The sequence below is a fragment of the Tupaia chinensis genome, unplaced genomic scaffold (assembly GCF_000334495.1).
Source record: "Tupaia chinensis unplaced genomic scaffold, TupChi_1.0 Scaffold000463_1, whole genome shotgun sequence".
In the NCBI taxonomy this organism is placed as follows: domain Eukaryota; kingdom Metazoa; phylum Chordata; class Mammalia; order Scandentia; family Tupaiidae; genus Tupaia; species Tupaia belangeri.
Window position 1 is genome coordinate 1,253,359 of NW_006159972.1, and position 19,452 is coordinate 1,272,810.

The following is a 19,452-nucleotide window of genomic DNA, read 5'->3' on the forward strand; positions in this document are numbered from 1 at the left end:
AATCAGAAAACTATGGAACTAAGGTGGATCTCAAGTAAGCTAACAGAAGCTCTAAGAAAGAGGGCCTGGTATCATAAATAGTTCTGCTTGGCAGAGAGGATTAGAGAAGATATATGAAAGAATTTATAACATAAAATAACCTGGACTTTTCCAGTCCAGGATTGTAATCAGTAGCGATTGCAAAAAAGTAACCACACCAGAGGATTATCTTGAGAAATACTTTGAAGGCAGAAAATGAGACTGATCTTTACTAGCAGATGGTCTATCACAGAATACTTGGGCAGGGCTCAGTTGAGAAGGTTTATGTGTGACTTGTGTGCTGGGCATTTGCTTTTCAACAATTTGAGTAGCTGACATGTAAATATTTTCTCAAAAACATTTAAAACCATACTGTCTCTGTTGTTATAGAGTCACAAACAAAATTATACAAAATTATAAGAAATATTTTAAACATTATCTTTAAAATTTAGTATTTTGAAATTTTGCAAGTTGTTTATTGGGACCAGCAGTTGGCATAATGGCTATGTCACTGGACTCCCATGTAGTTGACCACAGTTTGAGTCCCGGACCTGGTGGCTTAAACTCATGCTGGAAGGAGAATGGAGGACACATGGCCATCCCCCGGGCGGGAGATTTCTCACTTTCTGTCTCTCTGTTTTTCGCTTTCTGGAGAGCGCATGCACCCGATAGCAAAAACCTCTCTAAAAAAAAAAAAAAAATTGTTTATTAATGGTCAAGAACTATGGAGTATGAGCAAAAATTTTTTGATATGTAAAGTAACTGTTTGTGGGAAATGTAAAAATAAAATAATTAATTTTGAAAAAGTTAATGAAAATGCATATTATAAAAAACTATGAATGAACTTCAACTTTTTGCACCAAAATACGCCTGTACTTTAATTCTATTTTTCCACAAACTTTCTGAAGTCCCCTCATATATGAAGTGCTTGGAACAGTGTCAGGCATATAATAATAAGAGCTCAATAAAAGTTAACTATTGAAAGCAGACATCTGGGTTCCATTCCCAATGTCACCACTTACCCAGCATGAACTTAACATCTGTGCGACTCAGTTTCCTGAGCATAACCCGAGTGTCCACTGAATAGGCTGTCTTTTGTTTTGGTTTGGTTTTTGGTTTTTGGTTTTTTGTTTGTTTGTTTTGGGTTTTTGCCATAGGGCACATGCACTTACCAGGGAGAGATGGTGAAAGGAAAAGTGAGAAATCACCCAGGAGGGATGACCAACCACACCACAATCCCTTCTCCTCCATTCTCCTCTTGGGATTTTGGGCAACCACATACAGGCACTTGACTTGAGTTTCAAGCCACCAGGTCCAGGGCTCAAACTGCGATTGGCCATGTGCAAGTCCAGCACCTGAATCACCACGCCACCTGCTGCCCTCCCACTGCATGGGCTTTTAGGCCTGCCATCAGCATCAGTCCCTCCTCTTGGAAGCCTTCCCTACAGCCCTCCGTATTTCCCTGCGCTTGTTTCCATCCTAGCACATGTGGCACAGAAGTTAGAATTGTTTCCCCTCCCAGACTCAGAGTTCATCATGGGCAGGCAGGGGGTTGGTTCAGCTGGTGTCAGCAGAGAGTGAAGGAGTGAGCAGATGAAGGGAGCACAGTCCTTCAGGGACGGAGCTAGGGTGCTAATATCTAGGGCAGCGACCACCATACCCTGATGGTTTCTCTCCTCTTCCCCCAGATCTGTCCCTCCTGGGAAGAAGTTCATGATGCTGGTTGCCACATTAGGCACCTGCCTGGGCCTGCTGGCAGCAGCTGCAATCGCAGTAATAGGTGCTAACTCTGCCTACCTAGACATCTCCGGCATGCTGCCCATCCACTGGCGCCAAAAGAGAGATTGGATTTGGAACCAGATGCACATTGATGAAGAGAAGAACACTTCGCTGCCACATTATGTGGGCAAGGTAAGGCTTGGGTCCCAGGAAATTCCGGGGCAGGAGAAGCCATTAGCAGCTTGCCCCTAGTAATGGTGACGGTAGTGGAGGTAAACGTGATAAAGATGGTGATGAATATTGTGGTAACTGTAGGCGTAGAGGTGATGGCTGTGAGGGTGATGATTGTGATAAAGATGGTCAAAATTGTAGATGTGGTGGTGGTGGTGGGAGGTATTGGTTGACAAGGGTGTCAATGGCAGTGATGATGGAGAAGGCAAAGGTGATGATAAAGGAGTAGATGGGGAACAGTAGTGATGGTGGTGGTGATGATGGTAATGATGCTGATGATGTGGTAATGGTGATTGTGGAGTTGATGGTGATAGTGATGATGATGATGGTAATGGTGGTGGTGGTGAAAGTGACCATGGTAATGATGGTGATGGTTATAAAAGAGATGATAATGATGAGGGAAATAACAGTGGTAATGATTGTGGTTTGATGATGGTGGTGGTGGTGGTAGTGGTGGTGATCATGGGTTGACAGTGGTAGTAAAGGTGAAGGTAGTAATGGTAGTAGTGGTAGTGATGGTAAAGCAGTAGGTGGTTGTGGTGATGGCACTGGTGGTGATCATGGAGGTGATGGTGGTGTTGCTGGTGGTCATGGAAATGATAATGGTGACTAGGGAGGTGATGGTGGTAGTGATGGTGGTGGTGGTAGTCATGGAAGTGATGGTGGTGGTGGTAGTAATGATGGTGGAGGAGGCAGAGATAATGGTGAACGCTATTGTCCATTTTCTTCCAAACCTTGATTAATAAACTAGATACAGCTAATAGGGCAGAACTAGCCAAGGCTGCTACTCAATGTTCCCATTTTAGAGGTCAGGAAAAGTCTGAGCAGCCTTCTACAAAATTGTGCTGGTAACAAAGTTAATCCTTCAGACCATCATTTCTCAACTCTGGTTTATACCTCTGAATCCCCTCAAAAATCCCTTTCTCTTAGAAAGTCCCTTCTTGGTTCCCTGTGACCCCACACAGTTCCCCAAACTCCAGAAAACTCATGAGGTACTTAACTCAAGCCTGCCCTCTAAGGCAGTGCCTAGGCTCTGACTCTCACTTGCTCTTCCTTTAAAATGTGTCCATCCTCATAGGAAGGTTCCAGATTTGTGTCTGGAGACCTCTCTGAATATGCTAGGCACACACGTGCCTGTGATAAGAGACTGACTGGACCTAGAGTTGGGTCTCAGTGTCGAGATCCTGCCTCTTCTCTCTCTCCCTCTCTCTTTCTCCCTTCTTCCTTCCCTGTCCCTCTTCCCCTTTCCCTCCTCCCCTTCGGTCATGGAGGAAAGAAAGAAAGAAACTTTTTTTTTAAGTGTCCATATCTATCTTTCTAGAGCTTGGAGCTAATTTAAGTGATTGCTAAATTATCTTACCATGTCAAATTGTCATTGATGTCAAATCAATGTCATCCACTCCAAAGGGATGGCCCCAATGGCAGAATTTCCACACTCAAAGACAGCTAGATGGTTCTAGGTATTTTGAGAGCTTTCAGTAAAGAACGAAGTTTCTTTCTAGTGCAATAAAATCTCACGTCAGCTTCTTGGTATCTAAAACATTGGTTACAGGAAAGAACACATTAAGGTACTAGAAACGGAAGAGCAGTTCCAAGCACTGCACGGGGTACTGGAATGACATGGTTCCTGAACCAACAGAGCTGGCAGTCCAGAGCAGAGGTTGGCACACTGCCACCTGCAGTCCACATCTCACCCACTACCTAGCTCTGTAAATAAAGTTTTGGGGTTTTTGTGTGTGTGTGTGTTTGTTTGTTTTTTGAAGAGGTTTATTTTGCTATAGGGCGTGTGTGCTCGCCAGACAGACAGAGAGAGACAGAGAGACAGAAAGCGAGAAATCACCCCCCAAGGGGAATGGCCACACTGCAATCCCTTCTCCTCCATTCTCCTCTCGGGATCTTGGGCACGCACGCACACTTGCCCGGCGTGAGTTTTAAGCCACCGGGTCTGGGACGCAAACCGCGGTCGACTACGTGGGAGTCCAGCGACATAGCCATTACGCTAACTGCTGGTCCCTAAATAAAGTTTTATTGGAACACAGCCATATCTATTCATTACTTGGTGGCAGCTTTCATCCAACAAAGGCAAAGGTGTGCAGTTATGACAAAGATCCACAAAATGACTCACAAAGTCGAAAATATTTACCTTCTGAACATTGATAGAAATAGTGCTCCCACTCTGGTCTAGAGGGGCAGGATACATCAATAAAAGAACCCCTGAGGGCCAGCAGGTGGCATGATGGTTAATCCATGCCACTGGATTCCCATACGGCAGACCATGGTTTGAGTTTCAGACCTGGAGGCTTAAAATTCATGCTGGGTGGGATAAGCAGATGGTGTAATGATTACGTTGCTGGACTCCCACGTAGTCAACTGTGGTTTGAGTCCCAGACTTATAGCTTAAACTCACACTGGGCACATGTGCATGCATGCCCAAAATCCTGAGAAGAGAATGGAGGAGAAGGGATTGTGCTGGGGCCATTCCCCCTGGGGAGGGTGATTTCTCACTTTCTTGTCTTTTTGTCTCTGTGTCTCCAGTGAACACACACACACACCTTATAGCAAAAATTTCTCTCAAAAAAAAAAAAATCATGCTGGGTACACGTGCATGCTCAAAATCCCAAGAAAGAATGGAGAAGGGATTGTAGCATGGCTATCCCACCTGGGGAGGTGATTTCTCACTTTCCCTCTCACTGTGTCTCCCTATCTCTCTCTGGCAAGCATACATCCCCTATGACAAAAATCTAAAAACAATACAAAGAACCCAGTAAATTGTGGCGATGGGGATACTCTCTGGTAATAGAGAAAAAAGCTGGAGAATACACTTGGATGGAAGGGTCCAGTCTGGCTTTGGTACCAGAGATACCTTAGCAGCCAAAAGAAGGAGTAGGATCCACTCAGCCCCAACCACTTCTGGCTGGCTATGCCATGGACTCTTTTGACTACCAAGAATGGCTGGGGAGTTTAAATCTTCAGCCTGGCCACCCAGAAGAGAAGACATTTGGCCGGATCATATGGTCAGACCAGGACAGAGCCCTAGGAGAACAGGGGGTCCCTGACTCCCAACAAGAATGTGAGCTCTGTGTCATAGGGGAAGATGTCATCAACCCACCTACATCCTTCCCCATGGGATAAATATGCCCTGAGTCAGCCTGCCTGTGGGATGAGTCAGACCCAGCAGAAAGCGGGGGCCACCTATGACATGCGTACCCCTGACAGGGTGACCTTTCAAGACAGCAGGAAGTCCTTAGGCCTGCCATCACCTGCAACAGCACTTGCTTGGCATGTGGCATGGGACTTGGGGACAGAGAGGCCATATGTGGTCCCCATCCTGGGAAGAAACAAAGGACTTGTGTGAGGCAAGACAGTGTTTCAAGGATCATCCCAAGCTCCCAAGGGTGAAATCCAGGAGAGAAAGTCCCTGTTTATAAAGGACAAAGTCAGAGTCTGGAGCCTGTGTTTACAGAGTGGACAAGGGGAATCAGCCCAGCACAACTTCTGAAACCACAAATATGGGTCAGCTTGGCTTTTGGCATTGAGACATCAGATTCTAATATAGCAATATTAGAAAGGGGGGAGACTCCCAGAAACTCATAAATCCCTAGTCTAGTCATGAAACTAACACCAAGCCATTGTAATAGAGGGAATTTATATTTCTACAAAACATCTGCCTAGTGTTCCCCAAAACTGTCAAGGCCATCCAGTCCGTAATGAAACTCTGGCCAGCTGTGATGGTATAACAGTAACACAAGGCTCTATGATGCTGAGGCTTCCTGGGAAGGTTCAGAGTTTGCATCCTGGGGCCTCCTTGTGCCCAAGATTCTGATTTGCTGAAGTTGAGGGTGGACCCCTGCATGAGGACTCTGCTGGGGCTCTCTCTTTCAAGAAAGAAATAAATAAACTTAGAGGAAACAAGCATACTTTAAAAAAAGAAAAAAAGAAAGAAAGAAAGAAAGTCTGAGAAACTGTCATAGCCAAGAGAGGCTTAAAGCAACATGATGACTGATTGCAATCTGGTATCCTGCTGGGACCCTGGAACAGAAAAAGAACAAGAGGGGAAGAAAGCAAGGAAATCTTTGTAAATTTAGACAGGGGTCCCCAGCTTCCAGATTAGTCCACAGCGTGTTAAGGATCAGGCCACACAGCAGGAGGTGAGTGAGCAAAGCGTCATCTGTATTTACAGCCACTCCCCATTGTTCACATTACCACCTGACTCTTCCTCCTGTTAGAGCAGCAGGGGCATTGGATTCTCATAGGAGTGTGAACCCTATTGTAAACTACACATGCAAGGGATGGAGGCCAAGTGCTCTCATAAACCATCCCTCTCCCCTTCCCCTCTCACCCCAGTACATGGAAAAATCATCTTCCATGAAACCAATCCCTGGTGCCAAAATGTTGGGGACCACTGAAGTAAGGCACTTGAGTTAATAATAATAATGTATCAATATTGGTCCATTGATAACAACAAATGAGCTACAGCAGTGTAAGGTGTGAATATTAGAGGAAAGGGAAGGAGGCATGTAGGAACTCTCTGCACCAGCTTCTTGATTTTTCTATAAATCTGAAGCTGTTTTAAAACGAAAGTCAATTTAATTAAAAAAAAAAAACTGAAGGGAAGGAAAACAGAAACTTAGATTCACATGAAATCGTGTGCAGAATGCCAATAAAATAGAGCCATGCCGACTAGTTCTCCCACCCCTGTCCTTGTGGGTTCTAATGCACCCACCAGAACCAAGTCTGAAACTTCCATCTTATTCTTCCAACTCACCCAGTGCCCTAGACTGTCCCTTCTCTTTGAGTCTCCACTGTCCCTGCAGCTAACAGTGCTGCCTGCCTGAGAGGGAAGGTCCTCACTCCCTGTCTCCACTCTCACCTTCCACACTCTTCTCTGGCTTTTATATGTGGTTTCTCACTCAATCACCCAACTGTTGCTGTTCTCACTAAGGACTCCAATGACTTCCCTGCTACTAAACTCTGGGAACACTCTCTAAACCACAAGGGATTTGACCACCCCCTTTTTGATTCTCCTCCTTCTCTCTTTAGACCTGACACTTTCCTGGTTCTCCTCCAGCCTTTCTGATGAGTCCTTATTAGATACTTTCATGCTAGGCTCTTGCTCCATCAACTCTTAAATTCTACTCTCCCTCAGAATCCCAGCCTGTGGGGTTTCAAACCTAGGTCCAAGAGCCAGTGCTACCTCTGTGCTCCCAGCATGAGAGACCTGGCACCTTGTAGACAACCAATTTATATTTCTGAATTAAATTGAATTCTAATATGTGAACCATCTATGAAAGTGCCATTTTATGTGTTTGAAATGCTCTTACTTTATGTTCCTAATATTCTGTTTCAAAGGTTCTATAGATGGAATGTTCAGAGTCTAACCTTTTAATATCCTTTAACTTGTGGATCATGAATAATACCTTGCATTTATTGAGAGTCCTATTCTGTGCTAGTTACTTTACATTATTTTCCAAATCTTATTCCATAGGACATTAATAGTATGTGTTAAAAGAAGAATGGTTCAGTGGCCTAATAAGTATGGGAGATTCAGAGTTAAAGCTTATTAGAATTCTTTTCTGCAGGGCTATACACATATCTCCAAGAACAGTGCATTTTATGTACCATTCCAAAACTAAATTGACCAGAACTAGCAGTGTGCTGAGAAGTGCTCAACAACTGACTCCCTAGGGAAAAGGATTCTGACTTACAGCATTTGTCAGCTTCCATGGTGTAAATACTGTCACCGTGTCTGATTTCAAGCTACCAACATGATGTCACTAAAAGCAGAGTTGGAAGGAGACATGCAAGAACACATCAGAATTTAGCATTTCCATCAAAAGAAGGGACTTCAAAAAGTTCATGAGAAATGGAATTAAAGTACAAGTTTATTTTGGCACACACAAAAAAAGTAAATCCATGCATAGTTTTTACTTTTTTCTTTTTTTCATTTAATTCGTTATTCATATATTGTCATAGGGCATGTGCACTCAACAGAGAAAGTGAGAAAGAAAGAGAAAATGAGAAAGGACCCCTAGGGAGGATGGTCATGCCTCAATCCCCTCTCCTTCATTCTCATCTTGGGATTTGGGTCACGCACACAAACATGCCCAGCGTGTTGTCAAGCTCCTGGGTCTGGGACTCGAACCACATAGTTGGCCATGTAAGATCCAGCTGCCTTAACCTCCACACCACCTGCTGGCCTTAGTTTTTTAGCAATATGCATTTTTTGTTAACTTTTTGAAGACCCCTTTTACTGATACAACATATATAAATAACCTCTAGAACACAGTAAAATCATAAGGAAGTGATCAATTCTGAGTATTTGTTACTTTCATTTTTAATATGGCTTACTTCACTGTATGTTTGTATAATTTAATCTTTTTCAGGTTTTTTTTTCATTTGTAATTTAATTTTTAATAATAGCTGTGTTTAATAGCCAGTTCATAAATACTAGTGAAAACTTACAACATTGGCTCTCGAAACCATGCTGCCGTAATCCCACTCCTGCACATCTCTGGTGGGGGTGCCATTTTTGCACAGAACAGCAAAGGAGACCAGGGTTTCCTGGAACTCATTTTCAAAAGTACTCTTCTTAACTCCTTAGAGCAAAATAATGCCAACACAATGTTATTTCCATTTTACAGATGAGGCAACTTCAAGGCAGAGTGATTTGAAGGCTAAGTGACTTCTATAAGCACAAGCTTCCCTTGCCCCCCAATGGCACCAAGTATATTCTTCCACTCAAAAATGCACTCTAGGGCCATCTAGTGGCATGGAGGTTAAAGCAGTTGGATCCAACATGACCAACTCTACTGTTCAAATCCCAGACCTGGTGGCTTGAAAATCATGCTGGGCACACACTTGCATACCCAGAATTCAAAGAAGAGAAAGAGGGGATTGCAGCATAGCCATTCCCCTTGTGGGGTAATTTCTCACTTTCTCTCTTTCTCTCTCATGCTCAGTCTCTCTCTGGCAAAACTTTGAAAAAACTTTAGGGGACCAGCAGATGGCATAGTGGTTGTATCATTGGACTCCCATATGGTTGACCGTAGTTCAAGTCCTGGACTCTGTGTTTTAAAACTCATAGTATGTGTTAAAAGAAGAATGGTTCAGTGGCCTAATAAGTATGGGAGATTCAGAGTTAAAGCTTATTAGAATTCTTTTCTGCAGGGCTATACACATATCTCCAAGAACAGTGCATTTTATGTACCATTCCAAAACTAAATTGACCAGAACTAGCAGTGTGCTGAGAAGTGCTCAACAACTGACTCCCTAGGGAAAAGGATTCTGACTTACAGCATTTGTCAGCTTCCATGGTGTAAATACTGTCACCGTGTCTGATTTCAAGCTACCAACATGATGTCACTAAAAGCAGAGTTGGAAGGAGACATGCAAGAACACATCAGAATTTAGCATTTCCATCAAAAGAAGGGACTTCAAAAAGTTCATGAGAAATGGAATTAAAGTACAAGTTTATTTTGGCACACACAAAAAAAGTAAATCCATGCATAGTTTTTACTTTTTTCTTTTTTTCATTTAATTCGTTATTCATATATTGTCATAGGGCATGTGCACTCAACAGAGAAAGTGAGAAAGAAAGAGAAAATGAGAAAGGACCCCTAGGGAGGATGGTCATGCCTCAATCCCCTCTCCTTCATTCTCATCTTGGGATTTGGGTCACGCACACAAACATGCCCAGCGTGTTGTCAAGCTCCTGGGTCTGGGACTCGAACCACATAGTTGGCCATGTAAGATCCAGCTGCCTTAACCTCCACACCACCTGCTGGCCTTAGTTTTTTAGCAATATGCATTTTTTGTTAACTTTTTGAAGACCCCTTTTACTGATACAACATATATAAATAACCTCTAGAACACGGTAAAATCATAAGGAAGTGATCAATTCTGAGTATTTGTTACTTTCGTTTTTAATATGGCTTACTTCACTGTATGTTTGTATAATTTAATCTTTTTCAGGTTTTTTTTTCATTTGTAATTTAATTTTTAATAATAGCTGTGTTTAATAGCCAGTTCATAAATACTAGTGAAAACTTACAACATTGGCTCTCGAAACCATGCTGCCGTAATCCCACTCCTGCACATCTCTGGTGGGGGTGCCATTTTTGCACAGAACAGCAAAGGAGACCAGGGTTTCCTGGAACTCATTTTCAAAAGTACTCTTCTTAACTCCTTAGAGCAAAATAATGCCAACACAATGTTATTTCCATTTTACAGATGAGGCAACTTCAAGGCAGAGTGATTTGAAGGCTAAGTGACTTCTATAAGCACAAGCTTCCCTTGCCCCCCAATGGCACCAAGTATATTCTTCCACTCAAAAATGCACTCTAGGGCCATCTAGTGGCATGGAGGTTAAAGCAGTTGGATCCAACATGACCAACTCTACTGTTCAAATCCCAGACCTGGTGGCTTGAAAATCATGCTGGGCACACACTTGCATACCCAGAATTCAAAGAAGAGAAAGAGGGGATTGCAGCATAGCCATTCCCCTTGTGGGGTAATTTCTCACTTTCTCTCTTTCTCTCTCATGCTCAGTCTCTCTCTGGCAAAACTTTGAAAAAACTTTAGGGGACCAGCAGATGGCATAGTGGTTGTATCATTGGACTCCCATATGGTTGACCATAGTTCAAGTCCTGGACTCTGTGTTTTAAAACTCACACCAGGCACATGTGTGTGCGTGCCCAAAATCCCAAGAGAATGGAGGAGAAGGGATTGTGGCGTGGCCATACTCCTGGTGGGGTGATTTCTCACTTTCTGTCTCTCTGTCTCTGTCTCTCCAGCGAGCACACACGTCCTATAGCAAAAATCTCTTGCCCCCAAAATTTAAAAATTTTTAGAAAAACTAAGAAATGTGTTCTAAGCAGCTACTCTGTCCCAGCCACTACTTTAGGCATATTGGGAACTGCTCAGCAACTCACACCAACGTGGTGCTTGCAGGGACCTGGTGACCATTCAGAGGTTTTAGTTAAAAACTTCAGTGTCGGGGACAGCAAGTGACATGCTGACTAAGGTGTTGGACTCCCACATGGTTGACTGCGCTTTGAGGCCCAGAGCTGGTGGCTTGTTTTCTCACTTTCCCTCTCTGTCTCTTTCTGGTGAATGCACCTGCCCTACAGCAAATATAAAACAATAATCATTAATAAATATAATTAAATAAATAATTCTTAAAAAAAAAAATGTCCTTGCTGTCATCTTTAGGACCCTTCACGTGCACCCACACACACATGCACATGTACATTCATGCACACAGACACACCCTATGTACATGCCCGCTTACATTATAACTCACGCACACACACACACACACACACACACACACGGCCACCACTGCCTATTCCCAGCTAGTGTTTCCTCTTTCCTAGATCAAGTCGAGCGTGAACAGCAAGAACGCCAAGTACGTGCTTAAAGGAGAATCTGTTGGCAAGGTCTTCCGGGTCAATGCAGACACAGGGGACGTGTATGCATTTGAGAGGCTGGACCGGGAGAAGATCTCTGAGTACCACCTTGTGGCCCTCATTGTGGACAAGGACAGCAACCGAAACCTGGAGTCTCCTTCCAGCTTCACCATCAAGGTTCATGATGTGAATGACAACTGGCCTGTGTTCACACACAGGCTGTTCAACGCATCTGTGCCCGAGATGTCGGCTGTGGGTACGTGCGGTCTGTCCCTCTCCCTTCTTTATCCCCAGCCTGGAGGCACCTCTCACATCAGCCATTTCATGCCTGGGCTGGCGTTTGGTGAGTTTAGAGCAATGGTTGTAATGCCTATGTTGCCATTGTATATGGCGTGAAAGAAATCCAATTCCTGAAGACTGAGCCCTGACTCTAATCACAGACTGATCCCTTGTCCTGACCATGGAATGAGCCCTGACCCTAGTCATAGACTGAGCCCTGGTCCTGACCATGGATGGAGCCCTGATCCTGACCGTGGACTGAGCCCTGACCCTAGTTATAGACCAAACTCTGACCCTAAGAATTGATTAAGCCCTGGTCCTGGCCATGCACTGAGCCCTGACCCTAGTCATAAACTGAGCCCTGACCTTAGTCATAGACTGAACCCTGATCCTGACCATGGACCAAGTCTTGACCTTAGTCATAGACTGAGCCCTGATCCTGATCATACACTAAGCCTTGGCCATCAGACACACACACCTATCTTATTACTCTTTGGAACAAGCCCCACCCGCTGTCTCCAACTCTCAGGACTGGCACACCTAGAATACTGCCTTTGCATGTGAAGAATGCTAAGCCCTACCACCAAGGGAAGAAGAGTCATTTCCAGGGAACGTGTCAGAGCCGGGGTGGGGAACAGAGCCCTTACCCCGAAGTGCATCACCAGCCCAGTTTGGGTTCAGAAAGTTACTACTCCTTTCTCCTTTTTGCCCCAGTCCCCAGAAGGTGCCAAAAAAGGGCTTCCTCCTTCTTCATTCATCACATTCCCTCAGTCCAGAATCCTGCCCAGGGCCCTGGGACTAGACTTTTCTATTAAGTATAAGGACACTGGATTGAAAGGCATTAGAGAAATGACTACCCCTTAAGGCATGTTCCCACTCCCTCGTTTCTACCCCTCCAGGAGAGGGAGAAACAGCCTGTTACTCTCTTCAGTTTCTCCCTCTGACCCCAACCCACTGCCCCTCTCCTATTTTCCCCATGAATACAAACCCTCCTGTTCTCCTTGTCCTCTCCTTGCTGGACCCCTCCCCACTGCTAGCTCTGTGCCTCCTGCAGGCTTCTCAGAAGACAAAGCAGCCTCTAGAGAAAAGGATCAGGTCCTGGGGGAGGTAGGAATAGGCACAGCCTGAGCCCCGTTTTCCCATCCAGGAAAGGGGTGAGTTCCCACAATCACAAGACAGCAACCCCAGGATTCTCTCTCCACAGGGACCTCAGTCCTCCGTGTGACAGCAACGGATGCAGACGATGCCACTGTTGCAGACCACGCCTCTGTCTTGTACCAAGTCCTGAAGGGGGAAGAGTATTTTGCCATCGACAACTCCGGTCTGTGTGACTACCCATCCTGGGCAGGCACCAGCCTGGGCTGGGGAGGTGGATAATCCAGGTGGAGGTGCTGAGGGAAGTCCAGGCTAGCAGGACCGCCCCATGGAATTGGTTGGTGTCACACGTAAAGTCAAGGTGGCTGGTTGGGAAAGAAGGAAGCAGACAGCTGTCCAAGACATAGACTCAAGTCCAGGGAACAAAATCAGGATCATGTTCCCAAGCAGTGAACAAGAGGCAGCAGGTTAGCAGCTCCGTGGATGGGATCAGACAGATCTGGTTTCCAAACCCATCCCACTACTGACCCTGCACAAGTCAACTAACCTCTGCTAGCCTTAGTTCCCTTACCTAGAAAATGGGAAAGTTTATCTTCATCTTGTGTAGTAGCTGTGAAGTTAGATAACGTATAGAGAGAGTGTGGCCACAGTAATTGTTTCACTCAAGGTCTGAATCTTGGGAGCAAGACAGAAATCCAGCTGGTCAGGCCAGGACACACTGTCTTTCAGAGGGATGGCAAATACACAGCACAGACACCAAATATGGTGCACCAGGGCAGACATCACAAATCTATCACAGAGCACTTTCACTCTGAGCCTGGATGTGACCTCGTGATCTTTCCCGACACAATACTCCAGGTGGCTAGGGCCAACATTGGACCCAACATTTGGCCAGCATTGGCCTCATTGGGCAAGGCATGTAGGTAGCGGGTCAGAGATCGATGGTTCTCAGCCCTGGCTACACAGTGCAATCACCTGGGGAGCTTTTCAGTCAAGTTCTTTCTGGGTAGGGAGGCATCAGCATTTTCTAAAAGCTCCCCAGCTAACATGGCTCCTGCTGTAACACTTTTTACAGGACTCATTTTCACAACCACCAAAAACTTGGACCGGGAGATGCAGGCCAGGTACGAGATCGTGGTGGAAGCGCGAGATGCCCAGGGCCTCCGGGGGGACTCAGGCACAGCCACGGTGCTGGTCACTCTGCAGGACGTCAATGACAACTTCCCCATCTTCACCCAGAGTGAGCCCCTCTCAGGGCCCTGGGGAGGGTGGGGATTAAAGTAGTACAGGCTCAGTGACTCAGGGGCTATGGAGGAGGTGCCCCAAATCCCTCTTCCTCTCTCCTACCCCAAAGTGTGTCTAAGTTTTCAAGAAGCCCTTTTGGTGCAGTTGGGGGCTCTGCATTCATCAATGTACCATAGTCCCAAGGCTGCCAGCCAGTCCCTGCCACGATCATTTCACAGACAAGAGGGAAATCTCACTCCCTACTAGGTGCCACCACTTCTCCCAGAGTCCAGAGTCCACTCTAGACATGAGTGGTTTCATCCAGCTCCCACGGGCTCAGGAAAATCCAGGCCCTGAGACTCAGGCTCCAGCTAGGAAGTCCCTACAAGCCAGTGAGCAGGGGAGCAGACAAGCCCCACATCCAGAGCCCAGGCCAGGCCCCAAACCACCTACAGCCTAGTTCTTCCCCTAAAAAAAATGCCTAAGAGCTTTTCCAGGCCCTGACTGGGGCTGAGAAGGAAACACAGAGGGTCCTGCCCACTGACATCCTCTGGTGCTGGAGTCGTCATTCAGAGGCTCGTCCACCTCAAAGGCAGACCCATTCCCCTCAAGCATAAGCTGTGGAGCATAAGCTCCTTGAAGGCAGGGCTCATCCTTCTTGTCAACTGATAGGCCCTCTAGCAAAGTGCCTAACAAAACTTGTTGGATGGATAAATGGATAGACTAATGGACTGATGGTTCCACAAAACCTCTTTGCCTTAGGGCCCAGAATCCCAAGAGTATTGTTACTATTTTATGCCCATTTCCTGTATCAAAATAGAATAGCATGAAGGGAGACTCGCCTTGACTCTCTCATTAACCCAGTGCCCTTTGGGGTGCTCTATTTGCATCAGCCAAGTACACCTTTGCTGTGCCTGAGGACACCCGGGTGGGCAGCCCCGTGGGCTCTCTGTTTGTGGAGGACCCAGACGAGCCCCAGAACCGGATGACCAAGTACAGCATCGTGCAGGGCGAGTACAGGGACACTTTCGCCATTGAGACGGACCCCACCCGCAACGAGGGCATCATCAAGCCCATGAAGGTTTGTAGATCTGTAGCAATGACGTAATGTGGGGTTTGGCATCTGTAGGACCTGCCCCAGGGTCAGAGGCCACCAACAGAGAATGTGCTGGGTCAGATCAAAGCTGGCCATGTGCTCATGGAGACTGACCCTGGAGCTGGGAAAGGGGGCCCTGAAAGAAGAGTTCATGTCAAACTGGGTGAGACTGGCATCGGATCCTGAGGAAAGGATTTAGGTGTGAATAGTTAATTGGGAGGTAATTCCAAGTACCTCCAATAATACATGAAAAGAAGGAAGTTAATCCTGGGCTCACTAATGAGCCGCTAGCACTGTGGGTAAATGGAACTGATCACACTGGGGACATCCGTGGGGACAGTAGGAAACATCTCAGAGTTGCAGCCTGAGGAGGTGGTAGCTGGGGTATGTATACACCAACTCTCTGTAGTACTGACTGAGGGCTGTTGCTGGGGCCATTGATTACCCAGAACTCTCTGGCCTGCCCTGTGTCCCGGGCTGCAGGAAGCCATCAGCAGGCAAAGAAACAATGAGTTCCTGGGCTATGGCTATGGGTGGCCATGGACAGCCACTGGGAGTCAGAAGTCAGACTCACTGAATCTGGAAGAGGTAAGAGAGGTCCTGGCAGGGCTGTGAAATGCCTCCGGAATGTCCGTGAGTCTGCTGATATGAAATGGGATACAGTCGAAGATACCAGCCAGTCACTCTCTTGGTGTTCTTGGAAGTATCACTTCCTCAGGCCACAGGCCCCTCACCTGTAAAGTGGGTGTCCACCTCGTACTAGCTTGCAGGGTTGCTGTGAGGGTTTCTCACCACATGCTTAGCTCAGAACATGTGCTCTCCATTCCTTTTTCTGACACATGCAGCCCCTGGACTATGAGCGCATCCGGCAATACAGCTTCACTATCGAGGCCACAGACCCCACCATCAACCTCCGATACCTGAGTGGGCCCTCCATCAGAAACATAGCCCGTGTCATCATCAACGTCACAGATGTAGATGAGCCCCCCGTCTTCCAGAAGCACTTCTACCACTTCCAGCTAATGGAAAACCAGAAGAAACCTCTGATTGGCTCAGTGCTGGCCACGGACCCAGATGGGACTCGGCACGCCATCGGGTAAGGGGGCAGGCGCGTTGGTGATGATTACATGACAATCGTGGCAGGGAAACTGGTTTCTCTTGGCACCTACACGGGAAGTGACAAGGAAGAACTAGAAGCCCAAGCTTTCCCACTAACCCACTTGTTCTGCTGGGATCTGGGCACCCCAGCCTTGCACAGTACTGCTGTCCAGGGCTGCTTGTCTTCTGTTCTACCTTGAAGTCTTGTTCTTTGGACCATGTCTCCCATCAGGACCCACATAGTGAGATCTGACAGTCAAGAGAGCAGCCAGTCAGATGACATACCCAAAGCCCCTTCTCTAGAAGTCTTATTAAATCTTTCTTCCCCTGGGGCTGCCAGGTGGCGTGGTAGTTAAAGGTGAAGGACTCTCACATGGCCATCCATGGTTCAAGTCCTGGGCCTGTTGGCTTTCTTTTTCACTTTCCCTCTCTTTCTCTCTCTGATAAAACTTGAAAATAATAATAATAATAATAAAGTTAAATAAAATAATTATTTTAAAAAATCAGTCTTCCCCAAAACATGAAAATAAGAAGTATTCATTTTGTACAGCAAAACCATCCAAAGAACTACAAAGAAAATCTAGGGCTGTCTCCATGCCTAGTGGTTAAAGAAGAAGGATCCTACATCTCTGACCATAGTTCAGGTCCCAACTCCAGCTTCAGAAACACACTGGGCACATGCATGCCCAGAATCCAGACAGGGTGGAGAAAGGGAGGCGAAGGGATTAAAGTGTGATTATACCCCACTGAGAAGTGTTTTCTCTCTCTTCATCTCTCCCCCATCTCCTTGAGCAAGTGTAGTGCCCTCTGGCAATTAAAAAGATAAAAGAGAAGTCAGTAGGTAATGTGGTGGTTAAGGCACTGGATTGCCACATGGCCGACCATGGTTTGAGTCCCAGACCTGGCATCATGTGCATGCATACCCTCAATCCCAGGACAATAGTGAAGGGATTGCAGCAATGCCACCACCCCTGGGGGAATATTTCTCACTTGCCCCTCTCTGTCTCTCTCCAGCACACATCCTATGACAAAAACCTAAAAAAGAAAAAAAAGATAGCCACTGCTCCCAAATAACTCATGATAAAGGCTTCATGACTATACATACATATAGAGACATTCATGGCACATTTGTTATTTGTTTCATTTTGGTGTTTGACAATCGTGGCAGGGAAACTGGTTTCTCTTGGCACCTACACGGGAAGTGACAAGGAAGAACTAGAAGCCCAAGCTTTCCCACTAACCCACTTGTTCTGCTGGGATCTGGGCACCCCAGCCTTGCACAGTACTGCTGTCCAGGGCTGCTTGTCTTCTGTTCTACCTTGAAGTCTTGTTCTTTGGACCATGTCTCCCATCAGGACCCACATAGTGAGATCTGACAGTCAAGAGAGCAGCCAGTCAGATGACATACCCAAAGCCCCTTCTCTAGAAGTCTTATTAAATCTTTCTTCCCCTGGGGCTGCCAGGTGGCGTGGTAGTTAAAGGTGAAGGACTCTCACATGGCCATCCATGGTTCAAGTCCTGGGCCTGTTGGCTTTCTTTTTCACTTTCCCTCTCTTTCTCTCTCTGATAAAACTTGAAAATAATAATAATAATAATAAAGTTAAATAAAATAATTATTTTAAAAAATCAGTCTTCCCCAAAACATGAAAATAAGAAGTATTCATTTTGTACAGCAAAACCATCCAAAGAACTACAAAGAAAATCTAGGGCTGTCTCCATGCCTAGTGGTTAAAGAAGAAGGATCCTACATCTCTGACCATAGTTCAGGTCCCAACTCCAGCTTCAGAAACACACTGGGCACATGCATGCCCAGAATCCAGACAGGGTGGAGAAAGGGAGGCGAAGGGATTAAAGTGTGATTATACCCCACTGAGAAGTGTTTTCTCTCTCTTCATCTCTCCCCCATCTCCTTGAGCAAGTGTAGTGCCCTCTGGCAATTAAAAAGATAAAAGAGAAGTCAGTAGGTAATGTGGTGGTTAAGGCACTGGATTGCCACATGGCCGACCATGGTTTGAGTCCCAGACCTGGCATCATGTGCATGCATACCCTCAATCCCAGGACAATAGTGAAGGGATTGCAGCAATGCCACCACCCCTGGGGGAATATTTCTCACTTGCCCCTCTCTGTCTCTCTCCAGCACACATCCTATGACAAAAACCTAAAAAAGAAAAAAAAGATAGCCACTGCTCCCAAATAACTCATGATAAAGGCTTCATGACTATACATACATATAGAGACATTCATGGCACATTTGTTATTTGTTTCATTTTGGTGTTTGATTTTATTTATTATTATTATTATATTATTTTTGATCCTGCCAAGCCCATTTCATCGATACTAGCTTTTCTGTCTTACCTACACTCTTCTCCTCTGCCCTCTGGAACAACAACAACAAAAATGTAGTTCTAACTCTTACCTCTTAGGGCCACATAATATTTGATAGAAGTATGAATTAAATTTAATTTTATTGTATTCCAGATGGGTAGACAATTGTGCCATCATCATGTATTAAATAAGTAATCATTTCCCCATCTTTATTATAGACTAAGTTCCCCTTATACCTGAATCTATTTCTCAATTCTCTATTGTCGTATCCTGGGGCAGAGCCCTTCTAGTTTATTATAGCAGCTTTATACTAAATTTGAGTTTGTATAAAACAAGTCTCTCTCTTGCTGTTTTTATTTATGTTGTGTAATATTTAGGTATTCTTAAACATTCTTTTTATATATACTTTAAAAGTCTTTTATTTAATGTCTTCTAAAATATTAGACTCCTAATGAGAATTGTGTTTATATATCAATTTTGGAAGAGTTCTTGTTTTCTAGGTACTAGGTCTTCTTATCAAGGACAAAATATGTTCTTCCACTTTGGTCATTTCTCATAAATTTGGGAACTATTCTGTTTCCAAATAGTCTGTAATTATCATTTTTGTTTTTTCTAAAATCCAAGGGTTTATTTAAGAGATGTTTTTTTCTTTTCAATTGCAAGTGGTAGGATATTTTTTATTTTGCTTTAGCTTGTCTGTGATATAATACAACTGTATTTGTGTCCATTTTTTTTCTAGAATAGCTGCTTTTGCTTTGTGGATTTTACTTTTTCTGTTCAGTTAACAAAGGTTTATAACTATTTCACGTTATGGCTTGTCACTTTTGTCCCTATGAAATCACTCGATTTGTTCCTTTTAAACATTTTGCCTTCAATTCTGTGTTGCCTGATGTTAAGTTTGTCAGTCCTGTTTTCTCGTTATTTATACTTGCCTGATAACTTTTCCAGCCTTTACTTTTA

General features: G+C 45.1%; 1 protein-coding gene across 1 annotated transcript in view; it reads left to right on the top strand.

Moving 5' to 3' along the window:
- The window catches only part of CDH5 (cadherin 5), a 40,831-nt gene that overhangs the window by 10,918 nt on the left and 10,461 nt on the right, over window positions 1-19,452 (top strand). Inside the window, exons 2-7 of the mRNA XM_027774631.1 lie at window positions 1,707-1,929; window positions 11,343-11,631; window positions 12,859-12,975; window positions 13,825-13,989; window positions 14,867-15,054; window positions 15,915-16,165. Of these exons, the coding sequence (XP_027630432.1) occupies window positions 1,732-1,929; window positions 11,343-11,631; window positions 12,859-12,975; window positions 13,825-13,989; window positions 14,867-15,054; window positions 15,915-16,165 (1,208 nt within the window). The 5' untranslated portion in view covers window positions 1,707-1,731. The remainder of the gene's footprint in view (window positions 1-1,706; window positions 1,930-11,342; window positions 11,632-12,858; window positions 12,976-13,824; window positions 13,990-14,866; window positions 15,055-15,914; window positions 16,166-19,452) is intronic.